Source organism: Lissotriton vulgaris, chromosome 7, assembly GCF_964263255.1.
Source record: "Lissotriton vulgaris chromosome 7, aLisVul1.2, whole genome shotgun sequence".
In the NCBI taxonomy this organism is placed as follows: domain Eukaryota; kingdom Metazoa; phylum Chordata; class Amphibia; order Caudata; family Salamandridae; genus Lissotriton; species Lissotriton vulgaris.
The window spans coordinates 1,408,907,440-1,408,929,586 of record NC_141695.1 but is presented as its reverse complement, the minus strand read 5'-3'; the positions used below and the strand labels follow the sequence as shown (position 1 = coordinate 1,408,929,586).

General features: G+C 45.3%; 1 protein-coding gene across 3 annotated transcripts in view; it reads left to right on the top strand.

Annotated features, from left to right (window-relative positions):
- Positions 1-20,790, top strand: part of LOC147705738 (sulfotransferase 1C1-like) — a 293,598-nt gene extending 272,808 nt beyond the window's left edge. For all 3 annotated transcript variants that reach the window (XM_086932185.1, XM_086932187.1, XM_086932186.1), the window contains 2 exons: positions 9,535-9,715; positions 18,813-20,790. In XM_086932185.1, coding sequence (XP_086788311.1) covers positions 9,535-9,715; positions 18,813-18,925 — 294 coding nt within the window. In that variant the 3' untranslated portion in view covers positions 18,926-20,790. The remainder of the gene's footprint in view (positions 1-9,534; positions 9,716-18,812) is intronic.
- Positions 20,791-22,147: the final 1,357 nt, after the last annotated feature.

Here is a 22,147-nt window from a genome sequence, read left to right as displayed (position 1 = left end):
TCTTTTTTTGTGCATATAGTAAACTGTTTACTATGCCGTCAGCTGAGAAATCACTCAGGTCAATGAGGTCAACAAAAATATTAGCTGGGGAGTCCATGCCAAGTAGATGCATTTGCATGTACACAATTTAAGAACTGTTCCTATTTAATGCAGTGGATTCATCTAGTAAAAAACTTACTTTTGGGGAAAGTTAAATAATTTTGGCAAATATCTTCCTCTTCATTTCTGAGGATATGTGGCGCTGTATGTTTGAGCAAGCTACATTGGAGTGCAAAATTCGCCCCATAACTAGTCCATTCAACTGGTGGCAGTCTATCCCGGTTTTAAAACCATACGCTGGCCTGTTTCGCTTTGCTTCCTTATAAGCTACTCTGGATATTCTGGCTGTTGCTGACATTTATAAAGATTGCGTTTTTGCAGTTACTTTCAAGAAAGGATCATTTTTTGCATTTTCTAAGATTTTTAAAGTTGCAACATGAGGATTGCTTTGTGCATGTTCTCCAATCTTTTTCCTCAATGATTTCTGCTGTTGTTCTATATTGGTGCCATATGCCTTCACAGTAGACTCAGTCCATTCTTTGGACAATTTCATTCCCCTGGATTTCTCAGCACGAAGATCACAGACTTGTCGGCACACAGAACAGCCAAGGTTAGGGCCTTTAACAATTAATGATGAATGCTTGCGTTGGAAATACATTTTTTGGTCATGTTTCCAACCTTTAGGAAGAATGCCTTTCCTAAATTCTCTGTCTGAATGTGGTTTCAGTGATATGTCAAACTGTTTGCTAGTGCTTGGTGTTTCCTCTGTCTCTGCAGCAATCTCCACAGCATGATGCTGCTAATCTCTAAGAGGACTATATTGTGTCTTTTCTTCTGTAGGGGTGATAACGCTGCAGCTAGTAGTGGTGTTACTCTCATCTAGTGCCTTCTCTCGCACTTCATCATCTTCCTTGTTCCCTTCATCCACTGGAAGTGCATGGTCTTTTCTAGCAAGTTTGCTTGCAGGCTCCTCATCATCTTTGGGCTTAAATTTTGTGAAGTAGCTTGCAATTTTCTTCTGTCCAGTGTGTGACATTCTAGGAAAGCAAAGTAAAAGAAAACATGCTAGAGATCTGAAGTGTGATGTCAATTCATCTAAGTAACATGTACAATTAATATTTATTTGCAGTTTGCACCAAAGACATTTCTGCATCTCCACATATAGCAGTTTGCACCAAAGACATTTCTGCATCTGCACATATATTACCATCCATGACTGACTACAAGTACAATCCAAATGGATCCTCCTCCTACTTTGCCCACCCAAATTCAGGCCTTTTCCAATTCATACCCCTGCCTGCCCTGCAGCGCTCACTCGAAAGAGTTACAAAGACTTTAAAGTTTGCCTCAATTTTCAGCTTTGGCTTCCGGGATTACAACAAAAACAGGGTGAGGTAGCAGTGTAGAGTTAGTTGCACACTGATTCACAAAAATTATTAATTAATTGACACTCAGGGCTTGACTGGGAATCCAAACCAGCCCTGGCAAGTTTTGTTTCACCAGCCCCCATACGGTGCATAGCAAGCAAGAGCAGCAAGCTTAACAACTACCAGAGGTGTTTGCATGAGGGAATTCTCCCCTCAAAAACATTTTGCAAAAAGAAAAACCAAAATGGGGCACAACACATTTTCCATTACATATTAATGATGACCTGACATAAGCACCCAGGCCAGAAAGCATGGAAATCTCACACTCTGACACTCATAAGTACTCAGACAAGGAAACATGGAAACGTCACACTAACGCGTCAGGCCAGAAATCATGGAAACGTCACACAAAGGCACCCAGACAAGTAAGCATAGAAATGTCTCACAAAGGCACCCAGCCAGGCCAGAAAGTATGGAAATGTCACACAAAGGCACCCAGGCCAGAAATCATGGAAACGTCGCACAAAGGCACCCAGGCCAAAAAGCATAGGAATGTCACACAAAGGCACCCAGGCCAGAAAGCATAGAAATGTCACACAAAGGCACCCAGCCAGGCCAGAAGGTATGGAAACGTCACCCAAAGGCACCCAGGCCAGAAATCATGGAAATGTCACACAAAGGCACCCAGGCCAGTAATCACAGAAATGCCACACAAAGGCACCCAGCCAGACCAGAAAGCATGGACACCTCACACAAAGGCACCCAGGCCAGAAAGCATAGAAACGTCACAAAAAGGTACCCGGGCCAGGCCAGAAAGCATGGAAATGTCAAAGAAAGGCACCCAAGCCATTGGAGCTGGAACAATTTTCAGAGTGTTGGTGCTGCCCTCAATGTTACATCACTGAAGATGTCATAACATTGAGAAAAATGCAAACATCACACTAAGGACAAACTTAGCAAATGAGCCACAGAGTAAGACGGTGACCATTACATTGAGTTGGAGTTCGGGTTTTGTCCATATGTGTATCATATTTTATTATTCACATTACCTGCACTTGTAAGAATTGGACCACCTGCATTACTTTAAAACGTATAGCTTTGGCACTGCTTCAAGCGTTTAGCCACTAGTAGTGTCTATACGTTTGAAGCTGTGCCAAAGCATGAATGCCTCTTCCTGCTCCCAGCTATCTCCAGCACCGGACAGATGTGATACTCTGTTAGTGGCCATTTTATCACCAACATTTTGTCCTTGGTATGACCTTGTGATGTCATCATCAGTCCCAAGTGTCTTTCTATTAGGTATTGTGATTTCCTTTCCCTTACAGAAAGACCATGGTCTGAATCAGTCTGTGAAGATGCGTTAGGCACAGTGTGTGCTGGCCTTTTCTCTGTTATGTGACTGTGTCTTATTTATTGACTTATGGCTATAAGATTTCATTTATTTGTTTGGGATCAGGAATGGAATAGAGGGGCAACTGCTTTACAGAGGGCATAATGCTAAATTGCTTTATCTGGGAGAGTTTCTTGGAGGGGAGTTTAAAATCTCAATAAGGGTCCATGCCTGCCATCCGGCAAGTTCGTAGTAGGAAGCTGACCACTATGGTATGGTAACAGAATATGTTGTCCGGATATAATGCAGGTAAGAAAATGGACCCCTTGCCGATGCCGGCTTGATATAAAAAAAACTACCAGCCATAGTTGATATGCAGTGGGCCCCTCACACCTAGACCAGTTGTCTGTGCACTAGTAATGCCGGGTCTGGTGGCTTAGTGGACTAATGCACCCACTATAGGGGCCTGTGTTCAACCACACGGCCACAGCTTCAAACCCCACTCCTTTCATCCTTCCAAGGTCGATAAAATGAGTACCATTGAGTTGGTAACAATAAACGTTATTCAGCTCCAAGATTCCCTTGGGTGAGCATGCGCTTTACAAATACACATGTTACGTTATGTAGCAGATGTGTCTCTGCTTACTGATAGTCAAGGTCCTCATTTTACCCATCTTTTCCTCTCTCCGGCCTATCTTTATACCTCCACCCTCTCAGCTTCTTCCCCCTTTTCACTCTCTCCATCCTATCCTCTTTTTCCGTCTCTCACTTCCCTCCTCTCTCTCTTACTAGGTTCTCATTCATCTCCGTTTAATATGACATCCTTATTTCTGGACTCATTCTCTTGGTCGTTCTTTGCCCATTTTCCTCGTCCTTATCTTACTTCTGATCCCTCCCACCCAGTATCTCCTTTTTCCATTCAGTCACTTATTTCGCTCCTCCTCTCGTTTCTCTATTTCACCCCCTCATTTTCCTTTGTCTTTTCTATTCTCTATTTTTAATTTTTCCTCTTGGTCCATTTCCCTTGTAAATGTAATGTAAACACGGAACTAACAAGGCCACAGTCGCGCTGCATTAAAAAAAAAGAAAATCTGAGCGGGCGCCTTTTCAATAACTTCATCCGGCCGCACCACAGATAGCTAGGTGGGTCCCTGATTCTTTAAGGAAAAGACAGGGAATTTTTCCATTTTTGAGGAACTTAACCTTCATTTTCGAAGGCTAAATATCCCTGACTTTGATGGACTCTTGCTTTTTTTACAGTGCCGCCAAAGATGGTTTGGGCTCCACAATTTCCACTGAGAATCATTCATTGCCACAAAGCTCACTAAAATATAAGGGGGAGCCACGAATTCAACCATAATAGATGGAGTTATTAACCAAATGGAAATAAGATTAATATACTGTTTTACTTCCAGAGAGGCCTTGTGTGCTTTCATTCTACGTATGTGTCGATATTTTGACTGAAATAAAACACACAGAACCTTTTTTTTACAATTTTGTCAGTGTCCCTGCCTGCAATCACATCTTGCACCCATGCCACTGCATAGGACCGAAAGCTCCCACATGGCAGGGCACAGGTCAGGCTGAGCCTAGGCGCTGTAAATCCATGGCTAACCGCGTAAATTTGCTTAGCTTTCTGGTGCTATCAGTATTCTCGCACATTTGTAAAGGACATTGTTAAATTAGTGACAAGGAAACACAAGTGCACAACGTATGAAGGCGAGCCTTACATTAATGCACTGTGCAAATAAAATAATCTTTGAGTGTGTGAGAAAACTTTTAAAGCACAACACTGCTCCGTGAGCATATGCTTACTTGTCACTCACTCAACACTGTTCTGTACAAACGTGCGTGGAAATGAGCAGCACCCAGAAGAAGCGCATCCTACCCGGATTACCAAGGATTTACTGTACAGTGCCTAGAGACAGACTGGCTCAGAGGCGCGCCCGCAAAACACTTTGCGAACTGGGTTGGCTGGAACTGAGTGGACTGGATGGATCAGATGGTGATGGGGATGGCTGGGACCGTGGATAGGCTGACAGGGCGCCGGGGACAGTGACGCCAGGGACCTGTTGAGTGGACATGGGTGGCCGTGGGACTCGGGATTGGCTGGGACTCTCTCTGTGCACTACCGGCTGTTGCGCAGCTAACTGTCTGTGTCTGTCTGATTGATTATGGCTTGCCTTAGGCCTGTCAGGAGGCCCTGTCTCACCTGGTGCAGCTGTTGCCAGACCCTGGCTAACTCAAGGCTCACAACGTCGTCCGGCCGGGTTAATTGAGCCAGTGAGTGAACGCCCGGCCATTGCGTTGAACGAACCACAATCACCACCACGATGACTAGGTGCAGCCGTGGTGCGGGTATGCTGGAGCGTGGCACTGAGGTGAATGCGCGATTGTGGTTGTGCATTCAATCCTCCTCCTCCGTATTCAAAGCCACGCACAGCCCCAGCCCCCGAGAACCAAAATCCAGCCCTGCCCAACAGTGTCCTGCCCACTGGGCAGGCGCCAGCCGTGACACTGAAACACTGAGAGCCGCGAGAGAGCAGCCAGTCAGTGAGGTCAGAAAGAAGAGAGAACATCGTCTTCAAGAAGTGTGCAGTACTGAAGAAGTGAAGTGACTACAGTGTCTCCGGAGTCGGATGAGAAGTAACACTGGAGAGTTTGTTCAACAGTAACACTGTCACTCACTGTCTGTGCCACTGCCAAGTCCCGTAGCGATAGCAAAGCAAGTCATAATTACCTGTATTGAAATCAATTACCTACACCAGCGTCAGCATGTGTACTGTAGACCCGGCCCTGATAATTAGGTGCCGGTGCTAAGCACCGGAAAGCACCGGCACAAATTAAGCACTGGTCGTGTCCTATATCAGCACGACTCATACCCGCAGTCAAATTAGGACTCAACATACAATTTTTTGTCGATCAATCCTAGAGCGGCTTCTATCTATCAACCAATCAGACTAAGGCTCAGGCTCGCGGTCTGACCAATGTCAGCGCAGCCTTTTTGTGACGTCAGTATTACTCCTTACTACTGACCCCTCCTTTACAATCTGCTTCTGTCTCACGCCCACTGTTTCCACAAATCCCAGCGCGGCTCTCTGTGACGTCAGTACAACTCCGGCTGCTGACCCTACCTTCACAAGGTAATACGAAAACGTATTTCTTTACTTTTCTTGAAATAAAATCTGTTAGTAACAACATAAAAACATTTGCTATTCTGTGTGTGCCACTAAACAAAGGGTAAATTGCAACTTACTCTTGAGTTTCAGAATTACTCCTCTTCTACCGTGAGTAAAAACCCCTGTTTACCCCAATGAAACAAAAAGTTAAAAAACAGGTCAGGGAGATCTTAGATCAACTTGAATACCAGGGTGTAATTGAAACTTGCACCTCTTCAATGAATAATTCTTTGTTTCCCATAGTAAAACCTGATAATTCATACAGTCTAGTTTTAAACTACAGACATCTGAACACATGTGATGGAGCAAGGACTCATAAAAAAGAGACTTGCTCTGAAGCAATCAGCTCCTTTAACTTACGAACAAGGTATTAAAAGTGTTTTGTGTAAAACTAATGCGCACCACATGAATACACGGGTTAGTGAAGCTTGCTTATCTGTTTACTAATGTGGATAACACGAACGAAGGACTAAAACCACTCTAAACGTGAAATCTTTATTGCGCATGCGTCAACTGCATCTACTCAGTATGATGAGCTATCGCTTGGAGGGAAATTCTTGCGCAAGAGCAGAAGGCACTAAAATGGAGTCTTGAAGACTCCTGTACATGTCATCTGCTTGGCTGAAACAAAAGCGAGCTATTTTACTAATGCTAATGCGGGCAAAGTATTAATAAGTAAAGGGGTATAGAGTAGAGACGGGTGGTATACAGTGAAACCATTTTGTCTGTGAAATTAATACTTGTCTTTCTGACTTTATCACTAGTGCGCAATTTGGCCTCTCTTGTATAACTGAAGTTAGCTGAGTAAAGGAAAGACTGCGCATGTCCACAAAAAGTTAACCCGGAATGATGACTTAACATATTGAACGGGAGCCAAGGTCGCAAGTGTTGTACCCTGGGAATGGATGGTGAAGAGTTCAACGAAGTTGACTCACAATCAGATTTTATAAAAAGTGTTGCAAATAAAATATGAATGCGAGTGTGAACTGAAATTTTGAATAAAAAATGAAGGGGATGGGTTTGCGAACAATAGTTCAACTGAAAAGCATGGTGTGATGATCTTCCCCTTGCCTAACCAATTAGATCCAGTATTTTTACGATATTGAAACATTAGTGGGTGGAAAATTTATTTTTATTTTTTTATTTATCTAAACTTGTATTGCGCACAGCTACCCTCAATGGGTTTCCCGGCGCCAGGGACAGACAAGAGAAGAAAGCAAGCAAAAAGCCCAAACAGAACAGACAGTGCAGAAGGATCAATTAAACAAAAGAGTCTTTAATTTTTTCCGAAATGAGAGGAGGAACATGAAGAACAAAAGGTATAATTGAAGATAGCTTCAGTTAGTTAGTTAGTCCAGATGCTGTGAGTTGTCGATGCAGAGATGCTGAGGGTCGTGATGAAGATTTGCTGAACTAGATATGTGCTTTGAATGCTGTTGCTAGGAGAGATGCTGTGAGATGCTGATGAAGAGCCAAATGCAGAACTTTCTATCCTAATTTAATTGGGTTAGATCAGAAGATCGCAGAAGAATCTCGAGGAGGAAGAGAGTGTCAGAGAGGGGTGCGGCAAAATCGTCGGTATTCAAGAAGGTCAACTATCCTGTCCTGAGTCCTGTCCTGAAGTCTTTGTTTCCTGACCTTTCCCAGAGGACCCTTACCAGCCCTTTGGCCAGGGGGTTGGTCTTCACACCATTCTTGCTAATTATAATTTCACATTATTTGCAGATGTTCTTTTCTCTCTATCCTCTCCTTTTTTTCCTTAGACATTGTTCATTGAGAAAGTCTGTGTCATATTTGTTTGATGATTTAATTGAAATTTCTCTCCTAAGAATGATGGTGAATGCACTGTGTATTTGAGATGGTTCACATGCGCTTGAAAATTTAGACAAAGAATTTAAACCTTCCTGAGTCTGTGATTAGTTTACTTTAAATATTGAAAAGTTAGAGTTATGTACATTGTCACCATCAACTAGTTCAACTAATGGTCCATCGACCACAGGAAAGAACTACTTGATCAGTGAAAGGGTTAGTTTAAGATTAACAGAGGTGCCAAATAACTAATCCTGATTATTGTAGGAAAAATATAGAACTTTATATAAACTTTGACTCCAGCGGTGTATTTAATTGTGTGTGTGTGTGTGTGTTTATGGCCCCAGGTGAGTATATGGTAGTGGAGTGTCTGTCTGTTGTTGATTAGATTGTGGGAACCAAAGTCTATAGTAAATGAAAGAGACTTTAAGATAGCCAAATCTTAGTGACTTTTAGGATAACTTTGCACATAGTCTGTAATATTACATGGACTATAGCCAGGGCCACTGGATTCGTGCAAATTATGCAGCATTGTTTCATAATTAAGCATTAATTAAGACATTCATAATGAGTAGTATATTCATGAAATAACGAAGCAATACTGCAACAGATTGTGCTGCGTTAAATCGAATAATTTGCCTTTTATGCCCTTATAATTAAGTTAACCCTGGCTCATAATTTGATTCTCCATTGTCACGCAATTCAGTTAGCTCTGACTGAAATGATTTGCACGGTAAATGACAGAATACCATTTGGGATCATATCTCTGCCAAGAGTTGCTGGGGGTTCATGTTTTCTTTGGTCTTAGTTTTAAGTCCTAGGGGGAGCATTAGGATGGCAGGCAGACTTAAGTCCGCCTGCCACCCTAGTGGTAACGGGATCGGCCGCCTGCCATGCGGTGGTCCCGTCACCCTAATTATGATGCGACCACCACCGCGGCAGTCGCATCTGGCGATTTAACATCATGGAGGGTGCTGCTGGCTGCAGCACCCGCCACAATGTGAAATGCCCATGTTGTGCATTTCCCTGCACAACATGGCAGCACCGCTCAGTGCCTGCCACCTTGTGCAGGGAAATGGAGTGGGTACTCCCCAATGATTGCCTGGTTCCGGGTTCCGCAAGGCAGGCAGAAAAGGACTGCCTTACAACTGCTTGCGAACAATAGTGATTCCCACCGCCATCCTAATATGGCGTTGGGTAAATCATCTTTTGATGGCGGGCAGATCACCACTACCGGGCCGGCGGTGGCGATCCACCCCGCCATCGTAATCAGCCCCCTAGTCTTTCCTTCTGTAAATGACAGATGGCTGAAAATTGGTGCAGAGAATAATCAACAAAGCAGCTAGTACACAACCCTGGCGTAACTATTTATGCTGTTTTAAAAAAAAAATGCAATCTTTGTAAGACAATATTAGTAAACAAATTGATTGCCTATGTTTTTTCATAATAGGTTTGATGTAGTATTTTTTGATGTTCATTGTATTTATTTTTATGACCTCTGGTTTTATGACATTGTGTTGATGAAAAAAACTTTTCTGATGATGATGATGAAATTGGCCTTTATTCTTGTATCTCAGTTAAACATTCTACTTAAAACTTACTATAATTTCCTAGAGTACCATTGTATTGCTCACTCAGGCTAATTTTCTGCAGTTAGGAGTGCCAAAAGACTTCAATAATACCCAAGGCAGGGGGAAACAAAAACACTAACCTTTAAGTGTACATAATTATGTGCCAGACATGCTATTAGTGGAAAATATCTATAGTTACTACTTTCAGTGGAGTATTTTCTCCCTCTTTCATGTTTCAGAATCCAGCACGTGAAATTCAGAAGGTGATGGAGTTCCTGGAGGTTGACCTGTCTCCTGACGTGCTGGAGAATATTGTCCATTACACCTCATTCAAGGCAATGAAAGAAAACCCCATGACCAACTACAGCACCTACCCGGATGCTCTGTTAAACAAAGGCATTGGGACCTTCATGCGTAAAGGTAAGTATAAAGGTGCAAAGGAATGTCCACAACAACAGTTTTAGAGGAGCATATAGTGCTTTCTTTTTAAATGAAGAGAAGTAAGAAATATTGTCAAATGCGAGCACCACATATAATACCTCCACTAACCACAAATCTGCACTACATCATGTGCTCCTTACTCAGTAAAGCCTTAGTTAAGTTGAGCGGGTGTTCCTACCAGCAGCAAGGGTAAATGCAGCACTATATTGTGAGCAGAAACTGAGATCAGTTTAAAACCTGGTGAATACTTGGTTTTTCATGTTCCTGGGCCGTACCCATTGATATGGCTGTAAATGGCTTTGTGGCTCATTACACCGACTGAAGTCCGTCCGCCATTGTGTTGTGGAGGGGGACTGCCCACCTATGAAATTAAGATGCGATTGCCACCTCGGGGAACCGCCATGGAAAGGCTGGTGGGGATCCAGCATCCTAATCCTGCTAGGCACCGCTACCATTCTGAGAATGCGGGCGGGTCCGACAGGCAATCTTAACAATTGCCTCTCTCGGACCCGTGCGGACAGACTTTATGCCTGCCAGGCACACTGCCCACAATCCTAATCTGTGGGGCAGTAATTGGCCTTACAATGGCAGTGAATCCGCCACCTGCAGCCTGCCCGTGGTGGGTTCATCACCATTATATTCAGCCCCTTCAATCTTCAGTTTAGGCTGGCAGAATATATGTTTTGGGGAGCATAGATGACATCTCAAAAGGGGAGCTTATGAAAAGGAGAGCAGTCATTCCATGAACCTTAAAGTAAATATGGTACATCCGAGGCAGGTTTGAAGAAACCCATGCATTTTTAACTGACATTATATTCTTTTACACATATAAATACCTGGTGAAACTAGCAAATGGCGCATTTGAAAAGGCAGCAAGTTAGGAAAAAAGTGCACCGAAGTTTCTGTTATACAACTTTCATCTGCCCTATTTTCCATTTATGTTTATTTTGTTGTTTGGTTGACACTGCTTTTAAATAATGTGTTTTGCAATAGGCAAGTTAAATACACAAAAGGTGATGGGAGGAATGCTTGCATTTTATCTAACCACTGGCAATTGCTCGGGGTAGCATTCCAACCCATCATTCTTTTGCACACCATGCCATTTCACTTTGAACTAAGCTATATGCAAATCAGACTTGACCCTGCTCCTCATGGAAACAGTCCAGCCCAAGCTGCAAGGCCAGGTCCTGCCTAAACCAGTACACAAGCAACCCAGGACCAGTTTTACACTGATATGGGCTCACCAGCTAGGTACAGCTTGGTTCCCATGCCACAGTAAACAAGGGACCCATGTCAGGGTATCCCCGTCCCACTTAGTATGGAACATCAAAGACACATAAGGTGAAGGGAGGAATGCTTTCAATTTGTCTAGTCACTGGCAATCGCTCGAGGTAGCTGGGGTACAGTGCAGAGGAACAATTATATATTGATTGTTGAACACACTGCCCAGGGAGAAAGTCTCAATGTACTAGCTGATGAGTTTGACTTAACTATGTCAAGGACCAGGGTGGCCCACAGTAGGAAGTACTTTCTCATGACTTTCACAGGAAGTGGGTGCTCAACTCTAATAGATTATATCTTTGTTTCTAGCCCCTTTTTTCAATTCCAGTGTAGGATAGTATTCATAGTGATCATAACCCCCTGTGTATCTTGACCACCTGGCCCAAGGTAGGGAAATCCCCCATTGTTGTCCCTAGTGGATCACCAAGGGTAGCAGATCAGGGCAGAAGGCTGAGGTGGGTGCATATATCCCCAGATTTTTTTTTATGAGATCCTTATGGTAAAATGCAAGAGGGAAATTGACATTTGTACAACTGGACTTGGGGAGGCAGATGCCGCGTTGGAGGCATTCTCGACCATCTCAGGTACAATTGGGCTCCTTCTTGAGGCTCCACCCAAGCTCCGGAAAGGACATGCCAGGAGCTGGTTTGATTATGGCTGCTCAAGGGCAGCTAGGAATCAGAGGGCGGGCCTGAGTACCCTTCCAAGGAATCCCACTGTGATAAGGGTGAGTCGAGGGACATACAAAATTTAAATAGCAAGGCGGAAGAATGAGCTCAAAGAGAAGGCTTGGAGTAAACTTAATGAGGCCTGTCACCCACTTCGCCATAAATGGCGGGGACAGCGCGTACGCACAGCGGCCACGCGCAGCGGGCGCGCCGATGGTGCGCCAAAGGCAAGCCCGTCTACGACTGTCCACGCCTGAACGGCGCCCAGCGCCGGAACCCCTGGACCTCGCAGGAGCCAGCCAACCCGACGGAGATACGATGCCGCCACCCTCCTCGTACTCAACACCGGCCGACAGCCAGCCTGCTATCAAGCCACCCCGAAAGGCACCCACGGAGCCTTCACCTGCCACGCCTGCAACTTCACCTGCACTCGGTCCTGCACCGAGCCAGCCAGAACAGCCACCAACAACAACCACCTCAAGTGCACCCTGCTCAACACCCGCTCCGTAAGTAAACACGCCGTCGAACTCTGGGACCTCCTGGACAAAACAGCACCAGATGTCGCCTTCTTCACGGAAACCTGGATGAACCCCACCTCAGCCCCCGACATTGCCATTGCCATCCCGGACGTCTACAAGATCATCTGGAGGGACCGCATCAACCAGACCGGTGGAGGCATCGCCATCGCCTACAGAAACACCATCTGCATCACGACCAACACCCACGACACCCTCACCGCCGCAGAGCACCTTCGCTTCCAGATCCACATCGACCCGAAGACCACCCTCAGGGAACCCTCATCTACAGACCCCCGGGATCACGCTCACACTTCAGCAAAGCCATCGCAGACTTCATCAGCCCGCTCCTCCTAGGAGACATCAACTTCTGCCTGGAGAACGACAAGGACAACAACACCACCACCCTTCTAGACAACCTCGCCAACCTCGGATTCAAGCAACTGGTCAACACCCCCACCCATTACGCCGGACACACGCTCGACCCCGTTTTCTCCTCCAGCAACCACATCGCCTTCAGCCACACCACCGAGCTCCACTGGATCGACCACAGCTGCGTACACTTCAACTTCAGGAAAACAACGACCCACCACCGCCCGCGTCTAACCCCCCGTAGATGCTGGAGCAAGATCACCACCAACCGACTCACCACCTCCTTGAGCCATAACCCTCCCACCAACACCACGGACCCCAACGAAGGAGCCCGCGACCTCACACAGTGGATCACCGACTGCGCTGATGCCCATGCTGCACTAAAAAACCCTCCTAGCAACCTGGACAGCAGGAAAGCCGCATGGTTCACCAACGATCTCAAAGACTCCAAGAAGTCCTGCAGTGACCTCGAGAAAGCCTGGCGCCACAACCAGTCAACGGAAAACATGACCGCTCTCAAGAACGCCACCCGCAAACACCACCAGCTGATCCGCGCCACCAAAAGGTCATCCTTTGGAGAACGACTGGACAACAACACCCACCACCCATAACAGCAAGGAACTCTTCAAGATCGTAAAAGAGCTCTCCAAACCCAACGTCAGCAACAACGACATCACGCCTTCACAAGACCTCTGCAACTGTCTCGCCACCTTCTTTCACAGTAAGATTGTCGACATACACAACAGCTTTGGTGCCCAGAACTCGTACCGCGCCGCCGAACCTACGCTCCCCACCACCACCCTGCGCGCCTGGACTCCGGTCAGCACGGAAGACACCACCCACACGATGAACACCATCCACTCGGGGTCCCCAGCCGATCCCTGCCCACACCACATCTTCAACAAAGCCGACTCCATCATCGCACCCAAACTTCGGGACATCATCAACAACTCCTTCGAATCCGCCACCTTCCCAGAGAGCTGGAAGCACGCAGAGATCAGCGCCCTCCTGAAGAAACCAACCGCAGAACCCTCAGACCTCAAGAACTTCCCCCCCATCTCGCTCCTCCCCTTCCCCGCAAAAGTCATCGAGAAAACTGTCAACAAACAGCTGACAGCCTTCCTCGAGACGAACGGCTCCCTCGAACCATCACAGTCCGGATTCCGAGCGAACCACAGAACCGAGACCGCCCTCATCGCAGCCACCGATGACATCAGAACCGAGGCCGCCCTCATCCTGCTCGACCTTTCGGCTGAGTTCGACACAGTCTGCCACCGCACCCTGACAACCCGGCTCCGCCACGCCGGGATCCAAGGAAAGGCCCTGGAATGGATCACCTCCTTCCTCTCCAACAGAACCCAAAGAGTGCAACTCCCGCCCCTTCCTCGCAGAAGCCTCCAAGATCATCTGCGGCGTACCTCAAGGCACCTTGCTCAGCCCCACCTTCTTCAATGTCTACATGAGCCCCCTCGCAGCCATCGCACGCAAGCACAACCTCAACATCATCTCCTACGCCGACGATACCCAACTGATCCTCTCCCTCACCAACGACCCCGCCTCCGCCAAAGCCAAGCCAGACAAGACGGAAGTCCTCATCCTCGGCCCATCCATCTCCGCCTGGGACGACTCCTGGTGGCCCCCTGCTCTGGGCTCCCCTCCCAAGCCCACGGACCACGCACACAACCTGGGCTTCATCCTTGACTCCTCCTTCACGATGACCAGGCAAGTTAACTCCTGCTTCAACACCTTCCGCATGCTCCGTAAGATCTTCCGCTGGATCCCCACTGCAACCAGGAAGACGGTCACCAGGCCCTCGTCAGCAGCCGTCTGGACCACGGGAACGCCCTCTCTGCTGGGACCACTGCCAAACTACAGAAAAGACTCCAGCGCATCCAGAACGCCTCAGCACGACTCGTCCTGGACATCCCCCGCCACATCTCCTCCCACCTTAGGGACCTGCACTGGCTCCCCGTCAGCAAGAGAATCACGTTCAGACTCCTCACCCACGCACACAAGGCTCTCCACGACTTGGGCCCCGAATACCTCAACAACCGCCTCACATTCTACACACCAACCCGCCAGCTCCGCTCCGCCAGCCTCGCCCTCGCCACCGTCCCACGGATCCGCAGAACCACCACCGGAGGAAGATCCTTCACCTACCTGTCGACCAAGACCTGGAACACCTTCCCCACCCACCTACGACTCACCCAGGACCATCTCTCCTTCAGGAAGCAACTCAAGACCTGGCTTTTCGAGCAGTAGCAGCCCCCACCCCAACGCCTTGAGACCCTAGGTGGTGAGTAGCGCGCTTTACAAATGTTATTGATGGATTGATTGACCATAAAAATAGTACCCAGTTTTGGAGCATTGTCAACTGCCCCTTTCTGTCAGGGGAAAACTCTGAGCCCCTAAATGCCATATTACAGAAGAGGATTGGGTATGTCACTTTGAGGGAATGTTCTGCCAGCAAGCAGATATAGGACAACCTGGAATGGGAGGAAAATCGTCCCTCCTTATTACAGCCGAGAAAGTTAGTAAAGGCATATCGGGGCTGTCCAAGAACACAGCACCTGACCCTGAGGGCATCCCTCCGGACCTTTTTTTTATCTAAATCTCAACTATGGGTGCCAATCCTCACTACGGTTATAAATGCTGGTATTAGCAAGGAATTGCCTAGCACCTGGTCACTATCGACCATAGTTCTGGTTTTAAGAAAGGAAATAGGGATAGCACGTTATTCGCCAGGCCCATATCCTTTTTGGATTAATCTGTCAAAGTGCTGGGACAGGTACTGTCGGAAAGGTTGTCCACATTTGCTTATGCAAACAATATCTTGACAGATATACAATGTGGCTTTCGCCCAGGGATATCCACAATCGACCAATGCCTGAACTTGTATTTGACTATCAGTAAATACACAGTTGCTCGTTCAAGCAGGATATACTCACATATATGGACTTGTCATCCGCATTTGACTGTGTCAACCGAAATAAGTTATGGGAGGGTTTACAGTGCATGGATGTGGACAAAGAGATCATCCTCTTCCTCCGAGAGCTACACTGGGACACTATAGCTGTGGTACGATTTATGAAAGAGGGTCAGGTTACTCAGCAATTCCCTACTCAGAGAGGGGTGTGCCAGGGTTGCGCCAGGGTTGCATCTTGGCCACTTTTTGATTTAATCTTTATATTAATGATTTGGAGAAGGCCTTGGCTGTTACCCAGGTAGATGCCCCACATGTGGGTTGGTGTGGCCTGCCGGTACTATTTATTTATTTATTTTTACAGAGTTTTATATAGCGTAAACTTGACCTGAATAGGGTATCAGAGCGATTTACATAGCACCAGTTACGGTACATGAGGACACACATTCATTTTTGTTAGGCACCCGGAGATTAAGTGATTTGCCCAGAATCACAGGATATTCAGCGTCATTGCCGAGACTTTACCCCAGTTACCCAGATTTGAGGTCGACCACCCTAGCCGTTAGGCCAACTCCTCTCCCCTATCCCCTCCTCTCTACTATTGGACGCAAAATGATGCTGTCCTCATGTCTAGGAAAGCAAGAGGACTACAAACCCTCCTCGATTCCTTTGTGAAATTTATGGAGGACCGGTACTTGTTAGTCAACAACTCCAAATCCTACGTGATGAAGGTGAGTCCCGCTACAGGGAAGTCCTTTAATTTTAAGGTGCGGTCTACATCGGTTCCCGAAACAGGGGCTTTTTCCTATTTGGGGTCATGTTGGAGGTAAAACTAAACCGGGGCCCCCTAAGAAGAAAGAAGAATGGGGACTTTTTAAGAGCCAATGTGGCAATTCTTAACTTTACCTCCCGGTAGGGTAGAAAAGCAATAGGTGCAATACTAGATATATATAGAGCCAAGTGCCTAGCGCAGGTTTCATATGGTAGCAACATCTGGGGTTACTCCAAGGCCAAGGAGTTACAAAGAATCGAAAATCGATTTTTTGAAGACAACTCCTATGTGTGCCTCAGGGAATCCCTACCTTTTTAGCACACAAAGAATTGGGTATGCCCTACTTGTCAGACTTATTGTCGTCTCACCCTCTACTCTACTGGCTTAAAGTGTGGGTGAATAAAGGGACCTTGTTACACAAAGATATCATAAGGGACTGCATGGCTCTCGATCATGCACACTGTATCCCCTGGTTAAAATATATTGGGGTGGGTTAGGACCCTGGAGAGGGTGGAACTCTATAGTAACCCGGAAACATCACCAGGAAAGATCGGGCTGGGCTAAGGAGCAATTTTTTAGCTTGCAGGCAGTAAATCAGGAGGAGTCAGAACTAATGAAGCCCAGGGTACAGAGATACATTATCTTAAAAACAGAACAATCAACAGAACCATACCTCCTTGGGCTCCCTAACACGTATGATCAATTTTTGTTGACAAGTTTCGGTTTTGATTTATTTTATCTTCTCCTTGCCCACCCCCGAGGGTGTAACATCCATTTTGTAATGTTTTGCATTTTACATGAGGTACCGAGAAAGACTGTTATAATCCCACTTTTAAAATCCCTACATTTTAATCAGGTACGTCCCGCTTTTACATTTTTAGCGTTACTTTCAGGGTCCACATTATGGTATGTCCTTAGTTTTTTAAAGGCGGCAGTTAGGCTCAGATCGAGCTGTGATTAGAACTTTATGACCATTTTGCTGTTAGATCCTTTTTTATTCTGTTTACTTTTTACATTTGTGAGATATTATATCCTCTCTGCTAACTGTTTACATTAATTGATTGGGGGCACCACGTTCCTTTTTATATCTGTTCGTACTGTTTTAAGTGTAACTTTTATGGTTTTTATTTCAAAAGCTGAATAAAGTTTATGATGATGATGATTGCTTATTTAAGCTATGAGATGACTTTCTGCTGTTTGCATCATTTTAAAAGCAAATAAAATCAAATACTGAAATGAAATGAAATGACATGTCTGGATATTGCTATTGCACTAGGAAATTATATGAAAGGTATAATTAGTTTCGCAAGGGAAAAAATTAAGTAAGGACAGTGATTTAGTTAGCCTTAAACCCTTTACTCGGTATATAGATACTCAAGTCTAAAGATAGTTAAAGTCCAAATGGTTTTAAATTTCTGCTGCTAAGGAGAAACAATGGGGGTAAAGTACCTTTTGAAACTTAGGGTCTATTGGTATAATTGTTTAATCATGTTTTATACTGTTTTAATCTATTTATTTGAGTATATAAAATTAAAAATGTAGCCGCTGCTAGGGGTGATAGTGGACATGGTTTTAATATATATGCATCAAGCAAGCTGGCAGCAAGGTTACTGTGCGATTTTTAATGCTAATGAACTTTCTTCTTTTGATGTTTTGTTTTGTATGGTTTTATGTATTTATAAGATCCGTAGAGTTTAAAGACTATGGTCTAAATAAACAGAGTTCACTCTCTCTCCCAAACACTTTTGATGCAACAGGTCAGGAAAGGTTACACAGAGACCCATAATGTCTTAGCAACTCAGTATGAATTGCCTGCAAATCAGGATTCAGGTGCAAACTCTTGGCCACCTTGATAAGGTTTTAAACTAGTGCATTATTGCACACCCTGTGAGTGCTTTCTCATACAATTTTTGGAAAGGCAATGCTTGGTGCACACTGTGAAGCAAACTGAGGACATTCAGAATGTACGCCTTTTAAAAAGGTGGAGGCATGCTGTGGCAACATGTTCATTATTCTGAGATCTGAATCTCAGAATGTTGCACACATCATCACTCTTTAACTCAACCCCCAACACCTGCTGTTAGCAATTCACCATTGATATCAACAGCACCTCCCATTACATCAGCAATACCCAATCGAAAACCTTTTTCTGTGTGAAAACCTTTACAAACTATTTTAAGAACACAAGTGCATGTCCAACATCTTCAATAACATAATCCTTTTTTATACCTAATGCACAAAACGCCTTCCTGCCGAAGGAAAACCAAAAACATCCACCATTACTAATACCTATGCAGTTCTCATCTGTATCAAAAAACTACAGACCCTTCTGAAAGTTCACTCATGATCACCCACTGTTGCTTAAAGCCATTGAAATCACCAACGCTTGTAGGCTATTTAAGAACCCCTCTGGCACAGCTTACCATGTAAACATGTCAACAGAGCTCAGACTGAAGACAGCTCATTTAAGATACCCCACTCACAGTTTACAAACTGGTGACTGATTAAATTCAGGTGTAATATCTCACTTTTCTGCTGTTCTTAGGAGAAATTGGAGACTGGAAAAATCATTTCACTGTGTCACAGAATAAGGCCTTTAACGAGGATTACAAACGCAAAATGGCGGGGACGACGCTGACCTTCCGTATGGAAAAATGATTTCACACGCTGTTGCGAGGATGCTGATTGAAGAGGCTGGCTGCGAAGTTTGCAGAAGGTGGCGAGCAAATGACACCACAGGTGCTTGGCTCAGACATACCTCCGGCATCCTCTTTTATACTTTTCCTTAATGTGACATGAACTCATCGAGGCAGAACGTGCGATCTCGCAGTGGAGTGGGGACGCTGCCTGAAGACGTTCTTAAACTTTCAGCAAAGAGGTTTGAAGAAGGTTGTGGCAGCTTCGGCGAGAACTTCAAATAGCCAACTGTATTTCTCACAGATAAATGCAGTCATTCTCAATTAATAACTGAATAACTGTACAATTATCTAGAGTCCTTCGTATTTGTATTGCTGTACTTTGCGCACTGTCTGGCAAAAGGTCATATCACTGCAGTTTATTTCAGGATTTTAAAAGAACCTGATATCCTTAATAAACAAGATCCTGTACTCAGAAGAGGGGAAACAATGTCATCAAATGGCACACCCCAATTTAAACACAGAGGGGCCGATTCCGATATCGGTCGGAAGGGCTCCGAACCATGGTCGGAGCCCTTCCGACCGAACCGGAACGTGTCGCCCCGATTCCTTTCCGACCGAGCCATTCTGATGGGCTCGTCGGAAAGGAATCCGACTCGGATTTCTGGATTGCGGACGACAAGCTCGGAGAGCCCGTCCGCTGTCCGCAAATCCCTCAGTACTCCCCCGGCCGCCTCTTTGCGACCAAGGGAGTACAATGGCAGTTTTTCACTGCCAATTTCATGCCGGTTTTTCTGGCACGAAAAGGCAGTTGAGGGGTTACTGTCTTTGGGGCCCCCCAGTAGGGCCCCCATGGGTGCGAGGCCGCCAAATGGCGGCATGGGGGCACCGATGGTGCTCCTCTGTGAATCCCTGCACTGGTGCAGGCACCTTAGGGTGCCGGCCACAGGGTGCAGGGATGAACTGTCTGCACCCCTGCTTTTCACAATGCAAACATGCATTCCGCTCAGAATGCATGCTTGCATTGTGAAGTATACAAGTGCGACCGAACCCTGTTCGGTCCCATTGTACTAGCAGGGCTGTAACCGACTACAGCAGGTTGGTCGGTTTCGGCTCCTGACCGATGTAGGACGGACCAGAGTCCGTCCGAACTCGGGATCTGCCCCAGAGTAATGCATCCTATCAATGAGACTGCTCTGAACTACCAAGCTTTTCCAACCGAAAGATGATTTCATGTGTCTTCTCATGCCGGTACGATGTCTATCCTCATCTAGCTATCATCCACTTGTCTTGCATCTCTAAATTCAATAATAAATGCATCAGCAAAAATTGGATCAGATATCGAGAAATAGGACCACATTACCCCGATCTACAATCCCTGAAATATGTTGAACTGTCAGAACGTCTTGCATCACTTATGAAGCAGCAAATCTGAACACGTCAAGAAATTAGATAATATATCAGCTTTCCTAGCGGGGTGCAACGTTCTGGAAAGCAATGCTGCGCTGCACCTGAAAACCTCATGGAAAAAGCAAAAAATCAACTTTGATATATCTATTCTTTGTTCATGCACATATCAGATAGAAAGTATCCCACAAGACATCAGATTCGCTCCCAGCTTTTCTTCCTTCAAAAATGTTTTGACAGTTTACCTACTTCTGAACTACTTGCATATGACAAAACTGTGACATCCGTTAAAATTGTTCTACACTGAGGACTTTCTGAAAGGAATAAAAACAGGTTAAGAACCGCTAGGCACATGCCACCCCAGAATATCTACCTGTTTTACTATGCTCTGTATAACAACCACAAGCTTATGTTTTTATTACATATATATATATATATATATATATATATATATATATATATATATATATATATAGTTACTACCAACAAAGCATATTGTACTGTTTCATAATTGTATTTGTAAATTTCTACTCCTTAAACCCATATTATTAATTAAAGCTACGCATGTAAAATGTTTAATCTGTTCTCTTACATGAACCCATAATAAATAAATAATGACGTTATCGTGTTGCTTTGCAAAACATTTTCTAAGCTAATAGTATTCCATGCCCAAGAAAGCGGATATCAGTATTTCGTAAACTCATTTCAGGACAGTGTGACAATAGGTTTGAGTAGATGCAGTACTGCAGTGAAGCTCTATATTATTTTAGGTCTTGTTAAGAATGAGACAAATTCCCTAGGTGCAGACTCAGAACAGAACACCATATCCCAACCGAAACTTCTCAGTGCCCAAAGTTACTCTACCATTTAAGCTTAACCACTTTGCTGCTAGGCCTCCCCCCCCACCTTTGTAGCTTTTTGTCCACATCAGATATTCACACCAAATTTACATCCTTGATTGCCAACATCCTGAGGAATCTAAAGGTACCCAGGGATTGTGGATTCCCCTGGAGGAGACTGAGAAATTGGCCAAAAAGCAGATCATTTTAGGTTTTTTTGAAAAATGGGAAGAAAGAGCTGCAGAAGAAAGCACTCATTTTTACCCCTGCAAAAGGTATCAACAAAGGGTTTGTGGTGCTAAAATCACCATCTTACTTGGCAAGAGAAGGGACTTCAAGGGCTGTTTAGGGAGTTACAGCATACATGCCCTATCAAACTTGTTAGAACTGGGGGTCTCTAGTTGGCAGAGGTAAGTACCTTAGACTAAATAGGGACCCTTGCTTCTAGTCAGGGTGAAGGAATACACACCGTAGATAACCTCCGCTCTCCCTCTAGGTAGCTTGGCGCGAGCAGGCAGGCTTATCCCCAAGGCAATGTGTAGAATAATTGCACTGTACACCACAATAATCCCCAATCCACCACAAACTGAGACCACACAGGTAAGTATATTTTTATAAAAATATATAACTTTATCTAGTTTCAGCATGTAAATGAAGCAGTTGCAGGATAATCACTTCTGTAGACCACTTAGCATTTTATCTTACAGGTTGCACTTCATTCTTATTGGTTCTTGTAAATAGGCAGTAAAGCAAAACAGTCTCAAGTCTCTCAAATCAGGGGGGCTAAAACTATGGCCCCTGATCTCTATTCAGTCCGCTCTTCAAAAATGAGCAGTCAAAACTATGCCAGCGTTAAAAATATGCCACAATGGTCCCCTGGCCTCAGGGACCCCAAGCGCTTCAAGCGCGTCTCACCCGGTATCCTGGGGACTTCTTTTCCGCTGTGTGGGGGCTTCCGCGTGCGCCGGATGGTCTCAGGCGCCTCGCGCCTAGAAGCG